The sequence below is a fragment of the Grammomys surdaster genome, unplaced genomic scaffold (genome assembly GCF_004785775.1).
Source record: "Grammomys surdaster isolate TR1022 unplaced genomic scaffold, NIH_TR_1.0 125947, whole genome shotgun sequence".
In the NCBI taxonomy this organism is placed as follows: domain Eukaryota; kingdom Metazoa; phylum Chordata; class Mammalia; order Rodentia; family Muridae; genus Grammomys; species Grammomys surdaster.
The window spans coordinates 2,051,826-2,068,017 of NW_021620769.1; the positions used below are offsets into that span (position 1 = coordinate 2,051,826).

Genomic DNA, 16,192 nt, shown 5'->3' on the forward strand with positions numbered 1-16,192 from the left:
CCTCTCCTCTCCTCTCTTTTCTTTTTTTCGAGACATAGTTTCTCTGTGTAGCCTTGTTATCCAGGAACTTGCTCTGTAGACCAGGTTGGCCTTAAATTCAGAACCTTTGCCTCCCAAGCGCTTGGATTAAAGGATGCCCTACTTATAGTTTTCTTTCTTTCTTTCTTTTTTTTTTTTTTTGGTTTTTCGAGGCAGGGTTTCTCTGTATAGTCCTGGCTGTCCTGGAACTCACTCTGTAGACCAGGCTGGCCTTGAACTCAGAAATCCACCTGCCTCTGCCTCCCAAGTGCTGGGATTAAAGGCGTGCGCCACCACTGCCTGGTTGCTTATAGTTTTCTTATGCACTAGACTACCTTTAATGTTCTTTTTGTGTAGATACTTCAAGTTTAATGAACTGAGTTTTCATTTATTGTATACTTTTATCCAGCTACATTACTAATATCAGTAAGATTTTTATTATTTATTAGTTTAACTTTTTCCTAAGATCCTATCCTTACCCTATCCCATCTCTGGTATTATGTAGTTATTGTTTAATTCACATTTTGTGCTTGCTGTCCTTCCTGGAAGCATCTAAGAGTTTTCTCTGTATTCTTGGAGTCCGTGTGTTTTGCTAGGATGTGTCATGGTAGGTTATATGTGTAACTTTTTCCCATTTAACCTAACCTATAATTTGATAGGCATTTTTCTTTTTTTTGTAATAATTTTAAAAAGATTAGTGTAAAATTATTTTCAAAGTAGCCACTAAAGTACTAAGATGGCAAATTTTGAGATTTGAAACATGAGAAACACTTGAGAACAATGTAGTGGAACCTGAAAAGCAAAATGTACTTAAGGCTATAAAAGTTCAGACTCTGTGAAATGCTACTGTTGTAGAGTCTGCTTGTTAACTACAGTGTCACAGAAGCAACACAGGCAGGTGTGATGCTGCCTTTGGCCGCGGACCATTCTAGCTTTATTATGTCATCCAGTCCTTACAGCAGCCTTAGCAAAGGCTATGCTGCTCCCCTGCCTCCACTGCTGCTCCCCTGCCTCCACTGCTGCCCCCACTGCTCCAGTTACTCTTTTTAAAATTTTTTTTATTATTTAAAAAAAATTTAAATTTAAATGTATTTTGATCATATTCTTCCTCTCCCCCAAGTCCTAACCTGTACTCTCCCCCATACCCATCTAACTTCTTTCTCAAAACAAACAAAAAAACTATATAACAAAACCTTCTCAAACCAAAAACCCAAAAAAAAACAAAAAAAAACCCCAAAACCCCAAAGCTAAAATAAAACCATACACACAGAAGCACACACGCATGCAAGCACACACATGTGCATATTCTTGCACACTGTAACCAAATAAACATGAGGCCTATCCTGAGTGGTTGGTACACCCAGTGTGGCTCTATTGGAGAAAACTGATTTCTCCTCCTAGGAAGTATAAGTGACAGTTCAGTTGTTAACTTCACCCTAGTGGCTAGTTTTTCATTCTTTCATTCATTTTTCTTTTTAAGAAATCCGTAACAAAATACACTAAGATAAAGCAAAAACTATTATATTGGGTTTGGACAAGACAAACCAACAGACGGAAAAGATCCCATAAGATGGCACAAGCATCAGAAACCCACTTGTTCACATACTTAGGAGTCCCTTAAAAACAGTAAACTGGAAGCGAAAGTACAAACACAGAGGACCTGATGCAGACCATGCAGACCCTGTTCATGCTGCTTTAGTCTCTGTGAGTTCATATGAGCTGTGCTCATGTTGAGTTAAAGGACTTTGTGTTTTTAGAGTCTTCTGTCTCCTCTGGCAGCTTGTATACTCTCTGCACCCCTTCTTCTGTGGGGTTCTTTGAGATCTGAGGGGAGATCTGTAGAGGCATCCTGTTTAGGGTTGAGTGTTCCAAGGTCTCACTCTCTGCATCTTGTCTGCCTGTGGGTCTCTGTGTTCATTCCATCTGCTTCAGGAGGAGGGTTCTGTGATGATAATTGAGCAGGGCTCTGATCTGTGAGTATAGAAGAATGTCATTAAGAGTCATTTTATCACTACATTTCTTTGTCTTTTTTAGACCAGTATTATTTGGTTTTACCCTCAGTCCCTAGGCTATCTAGTCTCAGGTTCTTGGTCATCCAAGCAGTGTCAGGTATGGGTTCTTCCTTTAGTCTAATCAGTTACTGGCTGGTTACTCCTAGTCCTAGCACATTTTGCAGGCAGTACACCATTGTAGATAAAGCATTTGTATCTGGCTTGGTGTTTATGTTTCTCTTTTGCAGGATACTTTCCTATAACCAAAGATGCTGAAATGTAGGGAGTGAAGGCTCTATGTAGGCACTGGCTTGACAATCTCCATCTTCAGTGAGTTGGATAGATGTTGTAGGGCCTTGCTGACAGTTTGTAGAGAGCAACCTTGTTAGGCATTTTCAATCTGAAGACTTAAGTTGAGAGAAATTCCTTATCATGAGGAATTCTAAGTTGTTATTATTATTATTATCTTATATGTATTGATGTTTTGGCTGCATGTATGTTTATGTTTATGTGAGAATGTCAGATCTTGCAGTTACAGACAGCTGTAAGCTGCCATGTAAGTGCTGGGATTTGAACCCTGGTTCTCTGAAAGAGCAGTTAGTGCCCTTAACCACACTGAGCCATCTCTCCACCCCTATAGTTCAACTCTTATAGCTAGTTTTCCAACTAAGTCTATTTTGTTTCTCCTCAAGATTGTCTTTTGTTCTTTCTTTCTTTCTTTCTTTCTTTCTTTCTTTCTTTCTTTTTTCTTTTCTTCCTTCCTTTCTTTTTTTTTTTTTTTTGCTTTGTTTTGAAAGGCAGGGATTCTCTGTGTAGTCCTGGCTGTCCTGGAACTCACTCTGTAGACCAGGCTGGCCTTGAACTCAGAAATCCGTCTGCCTCTGCCTCCCAAGTCAAGTGCTGGGATTAAAGGCGTGCACCACCACTGCTTGACAGGTTTTTTTTTTTTTTAAATATTTATTTATTTGTTTATTTAATTTCATGTCTGTGGGTATACTGTCTCTGTCTTCAGACACAACAGAGACAGCATTGGATCCCATTTCAGATGGTTGTGAGCCACCATGTGAGTGCTGGGAATTGAACTCAGGACCTCTGGAAGAGCAGTTGGTGCCCTTAACTTTTTGAGCCATCTCTCCAGCCCAAGATTGTCTTTTTTTCAACAGATACTTTATTAGAATATAATTTCCATACAATAGGACCTCTTTTACATGAACACTTTTATGAATTTTAAGTTATAGTCATGTAAGCATCATTATAATGAAGCATTTTCATAATGTCCCAAACGGTTCATGCCATTTGTAACTACTTATTCTGCTGACTCTAAGCATCTGACACATTTCACATCTGTTCTGGATGGTTTTGTCCTTGACTTTAGGTTTTTGAAGAATTCCATTTTTTTTCCTTCCTTTTTTTGGGCAGAGGGTGTTATTTGAGGCAGGATTTCTCTGTAGCTCTGGAACTTCCTTTGTAGACCAGACTGGCCTTGAACTCACAGAGATCTGCCTGCCTCTGCCTCCCTAGTGCTGGAACTAAAGGCTTGTGCCATCACACCCAGTTACAGTGAACGTTTTTAACTGTTGATCCATTTCTCTAGCCAGAGGACTTTGACCCCTAGTTGCTGTGTAAAAATTTTGGCGTGGCAGGAGTGCCTATATTCCAGGGGCTTAGGAGGCAGAGATAAGAGGATACCTGGTATTTGTTGGCCAGATTGTCTTGCTGAATTGATGAGCTCCAGGGTCAGTGAGAGACACTTTTATAAAATAATGAAGAGAGTGATTGAGGAAGACACAAGACATTGACCTCTGGCTTCTGCACACTTTATGCAGCTCCCTACACCCACATGCACATGCCTGCATGAACATATACATTCAACACAAATACACATACACACAAAATAAGTGGAGACTGGGAAGATACCCAATGTTGACTTCTGGTTTCCACATGCAGACATGTATGCATGTACACACACAAATACGTAACACTTGTATATACCACAAGCATGCACACATACACAAAGAATTTGGATTTTAAGTACAAGGAGAGGCCAGCCTGGTCTACAGAGTGAGTTCCAGGACAGCCAGGGCTACACAGAGAAACCTTGTCTCGAAAAACCAAAAAAAAAAAAAAAAAAAAGTACAAGGAGAAAACACATTGGTTTTATCTAGTTGAAATGTAAATAGTTGTAGGCTATAGTTATAGATAAATACTTTTATGAAGTCCATATTCCTTCTGCGTGTGTGTATGTGTGTGTCTTTTCTGTGTTTCTCTGACAGGGTCTTTTTATGTAGCTCTGACTGGCCTGGAACTCTCTATGTAGATCAGGCTGGCCTCAAACTTACAGAGATCTGCCTGCCTTTGCCTCCCAACCACTGGAATTAAGGGTGTGTGCCACCACACCTGACCCCACATATTCCTTGTTAGGTCTTTGAAGTCAAGACATGTGGCTCAGTTGTAATAGCCTCCTATCCAGTGTGAAAGCAATTGTGTTGCTAGAGATGCTTAAGACAATGGCTTTGATACTAAATGTATCTCTCAGTTATTGTATCTGCTCCATGGATCTAGACATGTTCTCTTGGAAACATCTAGAATGTTAATCAGACCTTGTAAGCATGTTAAAACTGCAGCTTGTGTCACATTCACTCACATTGTGTTGTATCCAAATCAGTCTGGACTAAGCCCAAATATGAGCACATGCCACTCTTGGAGGGCCAAGAGAAAAAGAAACATTTGCTAAACAATAACGATAACCAAAAGAAATAGTGTTTTTCTTTGCCTTGGGACAATAGATTTTACTTCTGGATGATTTTGTTGCCCGTACCTGAGCCCCAACCTTTAGCAGTATCTGCAGATATTTAATTGTCATGACTGTGGAAAGGAGGAAGAATTGTTGTTGTTTTCTGGGTATCAAGTAAGTAAAAGTCAGGACAGCCACCTCCCCACAAAGCATCGTTGAGTCCAGAAGATAAATAGTGCCAAGAATAAGAATTGCGGTCTTTGAGAAGTAGCTGTGTGTCAGAATCACCCCAGAGAGCCATCAAACACAGACTCCGAGGGAGGCTGACCGCTCAGAACTGCTGGTGTCGCAGTTCTAGAATGCTGTTGCTGCTGTAAGGGCCACGCTGGAGGAAGCACTGCAGCTGGAGAGTGCTCAGCTGTGGAGTACTTGCTGCTTTACAGACGATCTGAGGTCAGAGTCTCCATTGTACAGCTCACAGTGCCTCTAACTCCACTCCAGGGGATTCAGTGCCCTCTTCTCTCTACAGCAAGCACTCTCATGCACGTGCACACATGCACACAAATACATAAAAAATAAAACCTTAAAGAACCACTGAAGACTGGTAGGACATACAGACTTTTTTCCTCCTCTGAGTAATACCTTACATGGGTACATAATCCCTGTCAAAGCTGTTAAAACAGATCTGCCAAGGTCTTGTTAAACTCAGATATAGTAATGAAGCTGGGAGCCTTAGAAAAGAGGTGGTGAGTTTATGTTTATAAGACATCCTGCTTGTGAGAAAAAAATATGGAAATGAAGGCTGGTAATCATACTTAGTGTCCTAGAGGTAAAAATCCAGAGTAATCAGTTCCCAAAAGATTAAGCTTATTAGTTTTTTCCATTAATCTTTCATAAGTAATGTCTTAGAAACATATTTCAAATTAGTCTTGAGTTAAAAGATTTTTGCTATTTATTTTGCTTAACACTAAATATTTTATGAAATTCTTTGAGCTAAGATACAAATAAAGTTGTAAAACGGGGAAAAAAACTCAGCCAACGTCAAATAAGTAGAAAAAGCCTTTAACTCAATAGAACATTTAACTAAGGTCTCTCTTACGAATCATGAGAGTTAGCTATCCTTATTAGGGAACTTAAAAAGTAGCAAAAAGGGGCCGAAGAGATGTCTAGGTGGTAAAGAGCACTGACTGCTTTTCCAGAGCTCCTGAGTTCAATTCCCAGCAACCACATGGTGGCTCACAACCATCTGTAATGGGATCCAGTGCCCTCTTCTGGTGAGTCTGAAGAGAGCAACAGTGTACTCACATACATAGAATAAATAAATCTTTTTTAAAAAAGTAGCAAAAAGCAAGTATGACATACTGAGCCTGCTTACATCTACCTACTTTAAAGGCTATCACGGGGTGGGTCGTTCTTATGATCCAATTATAAAAGGATAAAAACTTGGACTTATGCAAATAGAGACCTTATATATCTCCAAAGATGATTTTTAAAACCTAGCCACCTAAAACATTTGTCATAGTATAAACTTTAGTGTGTGTAAGGGGATCGAACCCAGGGCCTCACACTTTTAAAATAAACAGTCTATCAGTAAACAACAAACACAGCCCATTAGGAGATCGTTAGAGCTGAAATCTAGATGAAAGAATAGAAAAATTCTGGTTAAATTTCATATTCTGTCTTCTATATCAAAATTTCCAGACAAATATGTATGATAATTTTATATATATATTTTTTTTGTTTTTGTTTTTTTTTTGAGACAGGGTTTCTCTGAGTAGCCCTGGCTGTCCTGGAACTCACCCTGTAGACCAGGCTGGCCTTGAACTCAGAAATCCGCCTGCCTCTGCCTCCCAAGTGCTGGGATTAAAGGCGTGCGCCACCACCGCCCGGCTTGATAATTTTATGTTTTAAATGCTTAACTTTTTCATGGAAATTTGTTGCCATCTTCACTGTTTCTAGGGTTTGGAGTGGATCAGTTACGAGATGACAATCTAGAAACTTACTGGCAATCTGATGGCTCCCAGCCTCATTTAGTGAACATCCAATTCAGGTAATCCAGTTTTTACTTTTTAAATATAGTGTGGGTTATAAGTGGACAAGGAAATTATTTAAATAAAAGTTCAGAAAATACGGAAATTAAAATGAAAATACTTAATTGCTTTCAGACTCTATTTAGCCATCCAGATTGCAAGCAGCTTCAGTATATTCTGTTTTATCTTTATGTGACCCTGTCTCCCTACCCCCTCACCGTGTGTGTGTGTATGTATGTATGTAGGGTGCACATGCACACAGTTGAATGCATGAATGCACATACATAGGCCCAGGTTGATGGTCAGTGTCTTTTCCCGGTTGGTCTGAATCTTTATATTTTTGGGGCAGGGTCTCAGTGAACCTGAAGGTCATCACTATGGCTAGGCTGACTGGCCACTGAGCTTCGGGGTCCACCTTCTCTGCCCTTCCTCCTGCCTCGTCCCGAGGAGTTAAGAGTTACAGGCATCTCTCTTTCCCATGTGTTCTAGGGATCTGAGCTCAGGTACTTACATTTGATCCACTGAGTAGGCTCCTTAGTCCTCATTGTACATTTCTGATACTTTATATAGATAGCTCTGAAATAATTTGATTTAATTTAGGAGATACAGTAGAAAAATATATTTTATGATCTGGTATAATGCCTTAATATATGATGCTTGTAAGTTTTTTAGGTATGACATTTATGTACTTGTCATATTTGCACTTAACTTTTGAAAAAACTTGACATTGAATCTGAGTTTTAAAATGATGACTATTTTTGAGATAGGAAAATACCTGTATGTTTGTCTTAATGCTCTGGATTTACTGGCAGTATGAAAGCTAGTCAGCCTGGGTATCTTCCTACATTATACCCGCTACCATTCTAAGATGCTAGGTTTTAGGTGCTTCCTTCTGCTGTTGTAGGGTACATATCAGCAAACTTCTTTTGAGTAGATAGTAAATGTTTAAGTCTTATAGTGCCTCTGGTCTCCATTTCAGCTCTGCAGTTCTGCCATTACAGTATCGAAACAGCCAAATGTCAACACATTAGTGACTGAGTTTAGTGCCCTCAGTTAAACTGTATTCTCCAAAAGCAGGTGCAAAGCAGCAGTTTGCTGACACAGTGTGCCAACATTCTAAGTTGCCAGTGATACCAGTTAACTTTTTTAAAGGTTAATATACTAGCTACTGCCAGGCATGATGGTGCACACCTTTAATCCCAGCACCTGGGAGGCGGAGGCAGGCAGATTTCTGTGAATTTGAGGCCAGCCTGGTCTACAGAGTGAGTTCTAAGACAGCCAGAGCTACTCATAGAAACCTTGTCTCAGAAAAAAAAATCAGGACTACTTTACTACTGATAATATTCCTCATCAGTGACACCAGATTCCTGATGAGAGACAGCTTAAAGGAGGATTTTGTTTCATAGTTTAAGGGTGTAGTACATTACGATGTAGGCAGCATAATGGTAGAAAAGCGAGGCTGATGGTTCACATTTTATTAGATAAGAGGGCTGAACCAGGGCAGTAAGTGGGGTCAAGTTATAAATGTCAAGGCTAATCTATCTTCCAACTCACATATTAAGTAACTGGCTTCCTCTAACTTGGCCCCACCTTTCAATAGTTCCATTTGTTCGGGACATGAGCCTATAAGGGACATTTTCCATTTGACTTAGGCCCATAGCCATCTCAGTATGCACAATGTATTCAGTCCATCTTTAAAATTCTCAATAGTCCTCCAGTTATCTTACCTTTCAAAATTCCAAGTTCAGAATCTCTTCTGAGACTTAAAAGCAGTCTCTTTACTGCAAACCCCTGTAAGATTTAAAAAGAAAAAAACTATACATACAGTTTTAGCATACAGGTAAACATTCCAATTCAAAGGAGACAAACGGGAGCTTGAGAAGGAAAGAGCAGACCAAAGCAAGACCAAGCTTAGCAGGTTAACCCGAGTTTTGTGTCTTGATGTCCATCATCGTGCTTCATAGGCTTGGGGAGGTCCACCTTTCAACTTCAGGCCTATAACATGTATGACTTCTCTTTTAGGCTAGCTCCACGCTTTTTGGGTAGTGGTGGTGGTGGGGTGGATATTCATGTTTCTGATTTCTCTAATATACTGGGTTTCCATTGCAAATTAGGCTTTGTCCTTCACACCTTCATACATAGCCCACTCATCAAGCTATACCCTAGAGTTTTCAGTGGGTGGGGTTATGCTTTGAGGTTTCAAAAGTGCATGCCACACCCAGTCTCTCTTTGCCTGCCTACAGATAAAAGTGTGTAGGCTCTCAGCCCCATGATGCCATGATGATCATGGACTAACCGTCTGAAACTATAATCATGCCTGCAATTAAATGCCTTCTTTTATAAGTGTTGTCTTGGTCATGGTGTCTTCACAGCAATAGAACTGTGACTCAGACAACTGCCAACCTATCTACTTCTGTGCGGCTTTAACTGGGCTCATACTCCTTTTCCTATTCAGACCTCTCCTTTTCCGTATCTGTCTGCTTTCTCACCACAAATGTGGGCAAATGTAGTAAGCCGTAAACAGGACACAGCTTGAATGTTACATGAGGTGACGTGTTCTTCACCAATTAATCTCCATCATCATCTTGATTAGGTTACAATTTCTGTGGTGACTAGTTTTATGTCAGTTGATACAAGCTAGAGTTATCTAAAAGGAGGGAAACTTAATTCAGAAAATGCCTCCTTAAGATCTGGCTGTAGGACGTTTTCTTAATTAGTGATTGATGGGGAAGCTCAGCCCATTGCAAGTGGTGCCATCGTTGGGCTGGTGCTCCTGGATTCTATAAGAAAGCAGGCTGAGTGAACTGTGGGGAAGAAGCCTGTAAGCAGCACCCCTCTATGACTTCTGCATCAGCCCTGCCTCTGTGTCCCTGCCCTGCTTGAGTTCCTGCCATCACTGCTTTTGATGATGAACTCTTATGTGGAATTGTGAGAGAATTAAACCCTTCCCTCCCCAAGTGGCTTCTGTTATGGGATTTCATCACAGCTATGTTAACCCTAACTATGACAGTCCCCTAGAAGACACACTCCTGGGTCCATCTGTGAGGGCTTTCCAAAAATGTTTAACTGAAGAAGTGAGATTCACCTTGAATATTGCTGGCATCATTCCATGGCCTGGGGACCTAAAGTGAGAAAAAGAGAAAGAGGAGAAAGCCAAAGGAATGGCAGCACTTCCTGTTCTTTGCTTCTGGTTCTGCACAGATGTGAGCTAGTAGCCTCACACCTGGTGCCATAGCCATGAGCTCTTCCTATGCCATTCCCTTTCATGATGGGCTGTGCCTTCTTGTCAGGTGTCACAACAATGAGAAAAATAACTGATACCTCATTTATATTTAATTTAACCTTTATAATTTATTAGAGGCCTAGATAAACTAGTCCAGGTCATATAATAAATAAGTTGTAGAATTACAGTTTGAATATAAGTATTCTGATTTCAGAGCCTGTGCTTTTTGACATTCTGTCCTATAAACCTGAGACAAATTGCTGGTCTAGGAATACAAGTATGATAGCTTAAAAATTCAATATTGTGCATCCAAATTTAATTGTTCAATACTAGCATTTGTTGTGTAAATTACACTCTATACTGTATACTAAAAACAATCATGAAATAGTATATACTTCACTTCTTGAATAGTTTTAATAGAATTTTTAGATATATACCTTTTTTGGTAATCTATGGAATCCCCTTCTGAGATAGAGGATCTATCATTTTTCTCATTATTAGAATCAAATGGTAGTTCTGTTTAATATTTTAAGGTATGTCCATACTGTTTTACATAGAAATACCCTATTTTACATTCCCACGGACAGTGCATATTAACCTCATTTCCTCCCCACATTACGTCAGAATCTGTGGTTTTCTTTTTTGAAGTAATGATCATATTAATTTGTGTGAAGTGGTAACACAATAGATTTTATTCTTGTTTCCCAGGTAGATTTGTTACTTCTCTCAGGTAAAATGGCTGACAGATGCCACTTAAGAGGAAGGGTTACTTTGGTTCAGTTTCAGAGGCTATAGGCTGTCATGGCAAGGAAGGTGTGGTGGAAGAAGCAGCAGGAGCGTGTGTGTGCATGTGTGTGTGCAGCAGCTCTTCACATCTTTACAGATTAGAAAGATAGACTAGTTTATCCTTCAAAGATCTACCTCAGTGACACGTCCTTGTCAGCCATGCCCTACATACTAAACCTTCATAATCCCTAAAATCGTGCCACTAGCTGGGAACCAAGTGTTCAACTACAGGAGCCTGTGAGGGTCATTTGACATTCAAACCATAACACCTAGTGTACTTACTAGACATTTGTCCTCTTTGAAGAACTGCTATTTAAATCCTTTGCCCATTTTAAAGTTGTTTCTGTTGCAGATTTATAAAAGTACTCTGTTGCAGATACTCATTTTTTTTTGTTTTAATGTAAAAGCAATCACAGAAAACATGTAAATGAATACTTCTTTAAGTAAAACTTTATTTAAAAAGTAGATGGCGCACACACATTTGGCTTGTACTTGCAAGCTATAACTCATTAGTCCTGTTTTAGTAGATTTTCTCAAACTTTTGTTCTTAATGCCCATGGTAAACTTTGATTTAGGACTCCAACAATTTTTTGTTTACTTTTTTACTTACCATATTAGAAATTATGTGAAGAATTATAATAAGTTTAGTCATTCATTAAATTTAGTAATACCCTATTATATGTTAGTATATATGACAACTTTATAAAAAGTAATTGTTTCTTCCCAGACTGAGACGAGTGTTACTTTTCTTTTCTGTGACCCTCTTTGTTCTCTGACTTATAGCAGCTGGACTCTGAGTTCTGCTTCGTCACTAAGGCTTTTTCGGAATCCTTTCTAGAAAACTACTGTATACTTTGAAAGGCTTACTCAGAAAGGTAGACCACAAACTAGCATTAACAAGAGAATGCCTGTCACCTTCCTTACCTGAGTCTCCAGACAGTGTATAATGCTGTCTGTTTTGTCAAAATTAGCATCCTTAGGTTGTTTGCTATCTAGGGTCTGAAATAAATGTAGGCATTTTCTTTGGTTGGAATTGCGCTCATGCCCAGCCCTCCGTGACCTTTGGCTTGCGGTTCTCATCCGTGCTCTCCCAGTGGTGGGTCTCTACCTGTGATCCAGACTTGTACCTCCTCCCTGCCTGTCCATCTGCTGTCCCACTAGTCCTCTTTGTGCTGTGTGTTGAGACTGCCAGACTTTGTTGGCGTCTTACCTCCATTTCAGTTCAGAGATGACCACAGGGTGCCCACTTGAGGGTTCTCCGTGTTGCTTCTTTTGCTCTGGACCTGTAGTTCTGCGGCTCTCAAGCCTGCAGTAGTAGTTCTGTGTTTTCTTGTATTCTAGAGTTTGTGGTAAGAAGGCAAGTCTTGCAGCTTTTCTGTGGCCAGAAGATATCCTAGACTTTTTTTTTCTTTGTCTTTTAATACTATATATGCTGAAATTTAATATTAAATTTTCATCTGTCCTCTTTTTAGTAGAAGTTCTATTTTAGCATCCGATTAATGATTAGAAACAAACCCCAAAACACATTTTTACTATTGTAGGAACAATATATATTATTTGCTTTTGTTTTAGACAAGTGTGTGAGCCATATGCTATTTAGTATTGTTATATAGCATGTTAAGAGGGAAAGTAAACAGAATTTTACAGTTATTTTGTGTTTTAAGTATTGTACATTAGGAGTTATTTACATTAATGTAGTGTAATTATAGACTTAGATTAATTTTTGACTATCTCTTAGATTTGTAAGTAAGGACTTCTTGGTTAGCTTGTTCTCAGTGCAAGTTTTCTCATCTGTGCAGTGGACATAATATGTGTGAGCTAGCTCTAGTATAGAGTCTTGAACAAATGTTTTCAATGAGGTGAACATTTATTGCCTCTGTTTTCCATGCAAGAGAAAGCTAAAGAGTGCTGTGATAGATACCCTGAGGGTGTTCGTGACTCTGGGTCACTCACTTCTTTCACTCTTTCCTTCTTTTCTCTTAGGTTTTAGTTTTAAGGTGAACTTATGACTCCTACTGGAGTTCCGAGAATTCCAGTACCTCTGAATTCCAGGAAGGAATAGGAAGGAAGACAAAAGGGACATATCTTCCCTTGAAATACTGCTGCACTATAATGCAAGATTAGACATTGACAGGCTACAATTTACTTATAACTACTTTTCAGGTAGCATGCCTCTTTTAGTTGGATATTTTGAAGAAAGAAGGGATAAAGGATAACGGTAGCTATGAATACCTGTTGCAGACATCTTCCATTGTAATGTCATAGAATCTTTTTTGTTGTTGTTGTTTTTCAAGACACAGTTTCTCTGAATAGCCCTTGCTGTCTTGGAACTCACTCTGCAGACCAGGCTGTCCTTGAATTCACAGAGTTCCACCTGTCTCTGCTTCCCAAGTGCTGGGAAGCTACCACTGCCTGGCATGCCAAAGATTCTTAACTAGATGAGGAATTATTCAGGAGTCAGCAAGTACAGGACAAAATATCACTTGTTAGAACTGAGGCGCTAATGAGAAGCACACTAACTACATTCAATCTTCAGTTAAGGGTATATGGTAATAGCAAACCCTAGAATTAAAGACTTACTAAGACTTACATTTGTAGATAAACCAGATATGCTTGGTTTTATTAGATGTGTGGCATGAAGGAACAAAGGCAGTGCTAGCTTCCTGCCTGAAACTGTTAGGAGAAAGTGTTTTTAATAGGAAAACTGAGGGAAGTCAAGAATGTCAGCCAGTATCAGGGAAACATTTCTCCCTTTCCCTTCTAGCTGTGTTTCCTAGGAGTTTAACAAGGCGCTTGGCATATAGTAGGTGTTCACTCCGCACAGTGCCCATAATTACAATGTGATTTGAGGAATTGCAGCATTTTCCACTATGACTCAGTTGTATATTTTATCTTCCCATGTGCATTATTTGAGAAACAATGTGATTTTAATGCAGTATTAGTACTTTTTGAATTAGTATGAGGAAAACTTTAGTTGCTTTAAAACCATTTCACTGTACCTCATACAGTAGCAGTTTTAAACTTTTGGTGCAGTAGCAGTTTCTTCTACAAACCTAGTATACATATGTATATAGCATAAATTATATCCATCATTTCTGATGCATAAGCCTCAAGAAAAGAAGTATGGTTTAGTGCAAATGTGAACAAGTGCAACTGTCTACAGCACTGTAAACTGATAGAGTACAATTAACTAAAGGAAGACAGACAGACACATCTGAGCTTTGCAAGGGGCCTTGCATGTAGTAGGCATTCAGTGTGGTGACCGTGAGCAGAGGGAAGCTTTGAGTGGTTTCTGCATCTTCCACTTGGACTCAGTCTGTTCTTTAGTCTTCCCACGTGCAGTCACTCGATAAATGACAGGATTTTCTGTGTAGAATTAGAGCACTTAGGAACTTTTCTACGTAGCTCATTTACCCTAGTGTTACTTCTTTAGTCAGAAAGAAGTGAGCTGGTGATGGAACCAAGGGAGAATATATATGAAGCGTTAGTTCTGGGTCAGACACAAAGTATTCTCTTGCTGTGTGTTGCTGTGGTTTTTATTTTCATTGATTTTTACCATTCTTTACCTTTCTAAACTCACCCTGGTATTGAAGCTACCCTGAATTTCATAATTTTGGAAGTCATACTATTCTGTAAAAAGATTTATTTTTTATATCTTGTTTTTTCTTTTTAATTTCTGTGGTCTCTGATCTCTCTGTCATAGGAAGACCTTTACTTCCTGCTTATGGCTCATTAGATGGTCTTTAGTAGCCTTAAAGTGTCCCTGCATCCTTTGCTTTCCCTGATGTGTCCTTGCTGAGATGTCAGTTTGGTGGCTCTGGCTCTTGGCTTTTTGGAAACATATGTAGGTATCTGTCCTGTCAGCACTTCCTGGGTCTTGTGTATTTTTTGAAAAAAAAAAAAAAAAAAAAAAAAACTTTACTTTTGCCCTTTTTTCGGGTATATAAGTTTGCTTTCCCAGAGAAGACCTGGAGACCCCTGTTTTATAGGCTGGCCTTTAACATAGGCTACTTTTGTTCAAGGAACTCATTGTTACTAAGCAGTACCAGTTTGCACTTAACTTGTAAAGCCCTTTTTAGTAGACTTCTAAATGTTTCTGGAGGGTTGTTTTTAAAAATTGCCTATTTTTCTTCCCTGATGACCAATGACACATATTTATCTTGAAAAAATTATTCAGAAAGTACAGAAATCATAAGGAAGAGAATTAAGGTGATATGAGTGGGAAGCATTACGGCATGCAGGCCGACAGTTCAGAATCTGGGTCTGCAGGCAGCAGGGAGAGAGACACTGGGCCTGACTGGGCTTTTAAAACCTCAAAGCCTACTCCCAGTGACAAACTTCCTCCAACAAGGCCCTGCTGTGTTTCCTAATCATCTTAAGTACTGCCACTTCCTGATGCGTAAGCATTCAAATACACGCTCCGATGGGAGTCCTTCTACAAACTTGCACACCCCTCGCCTAAGGCATTCCTTCTCCTGCCTCTAGACATCAGTAGCCCCTCTTTAGCTTCCTGACCTTTATCACTACTCCAAGTTAAACACACAAAGCTAACATGATCAGAAAGCAATGGACTTTCATTTCACTTGAGCCACAAATGTATTTACTGATTCAGTACTCTTTTTCTAATGAAATTTGGATACTGCCAGTCATTCTGATATTTTCTAGTATGAAGATAAACAAATATCTCTGTTTAAATCTCTTCCTTTGTTTTTTAGAATAGGATATTTTCTCATGTTTTCCTTTCTTTTCCATTCCCCGAGGTGCTTTTCTATAATGTGTTTTTTTTCTTATTTCCAAGGGGTAGGTATGTATATTTTAAAAATGGAATATAATTTTATTTTGTACATTAAGTGGCATGGTATGCTTTTTATTTTTAAGTTGTTTATTTATTGAGTTCATTTTCTCACTTAGGTTTTTTTTAAGTATTAATATAAGGAATTAAGTAATTAATTAGTAAAGAAATTCAAGCATGTTAGAACACTTACTTTCCTTGTCTAATGTCTAAATAAAAAGGATGGACGTTATTAATGTTGAAGTACCTAATTTGCCTGAAATGCATCTTTGCATATATTTAGTCCTTTACAATGTTCTCAGTGAGGTATGTCTGTGTAAAATACTATATTGGTACTTATGTATTTTACATGTTTTAGTCTGCAAGTTGAAATAAAATAAAAGGAAATTGTTGATTGAAATACTTGTGATGTATGTATGTACATATGTACGTATGTAGGTGTATATGTTTTTTGAGACAGGGTTTCTCTGTGTAGCCCTGGCTGTCCTGGAACTCACTCTGTGGACCAGGCTGGCCTCCAGGTCAGAGACCCACCTGGCTCTGCCGCCAAGTACTGGGATTAAACACATGCACCACCACTGCTCACTTTGGCTTGTCATTTTTAACATCAGAAGAGAA

At 39.1% G+C, this 16,192-nt stretch overlaps 1 protein-coding gene across 5 annotated transcripts in view; it reads left to right on the plus strand.

The window, feature by feature from the left end:
- The window catches only part of Anapc10 (anaphase promoting complex subunit 10), a 49,676-nt gene that overhangs the window by 2,005 nt on the left and 31,479 nt on the right, over positions 1–16,192 (plus strand). For all 5 annotated transcript variants that reach the window (XM_028753396.1, XM_028753398.1, XM_028753395.1 and 2 more), the window contains exon 3: positions 6,703–6,793. In XM_028753396.1, the coding sequence (XP_028609229.1) occupies positions 6,703–6,793 (91 nt within the window). The remainder of the gene's footprint in view (positions 1–6,702; positions 6,794–16,192) is intronic.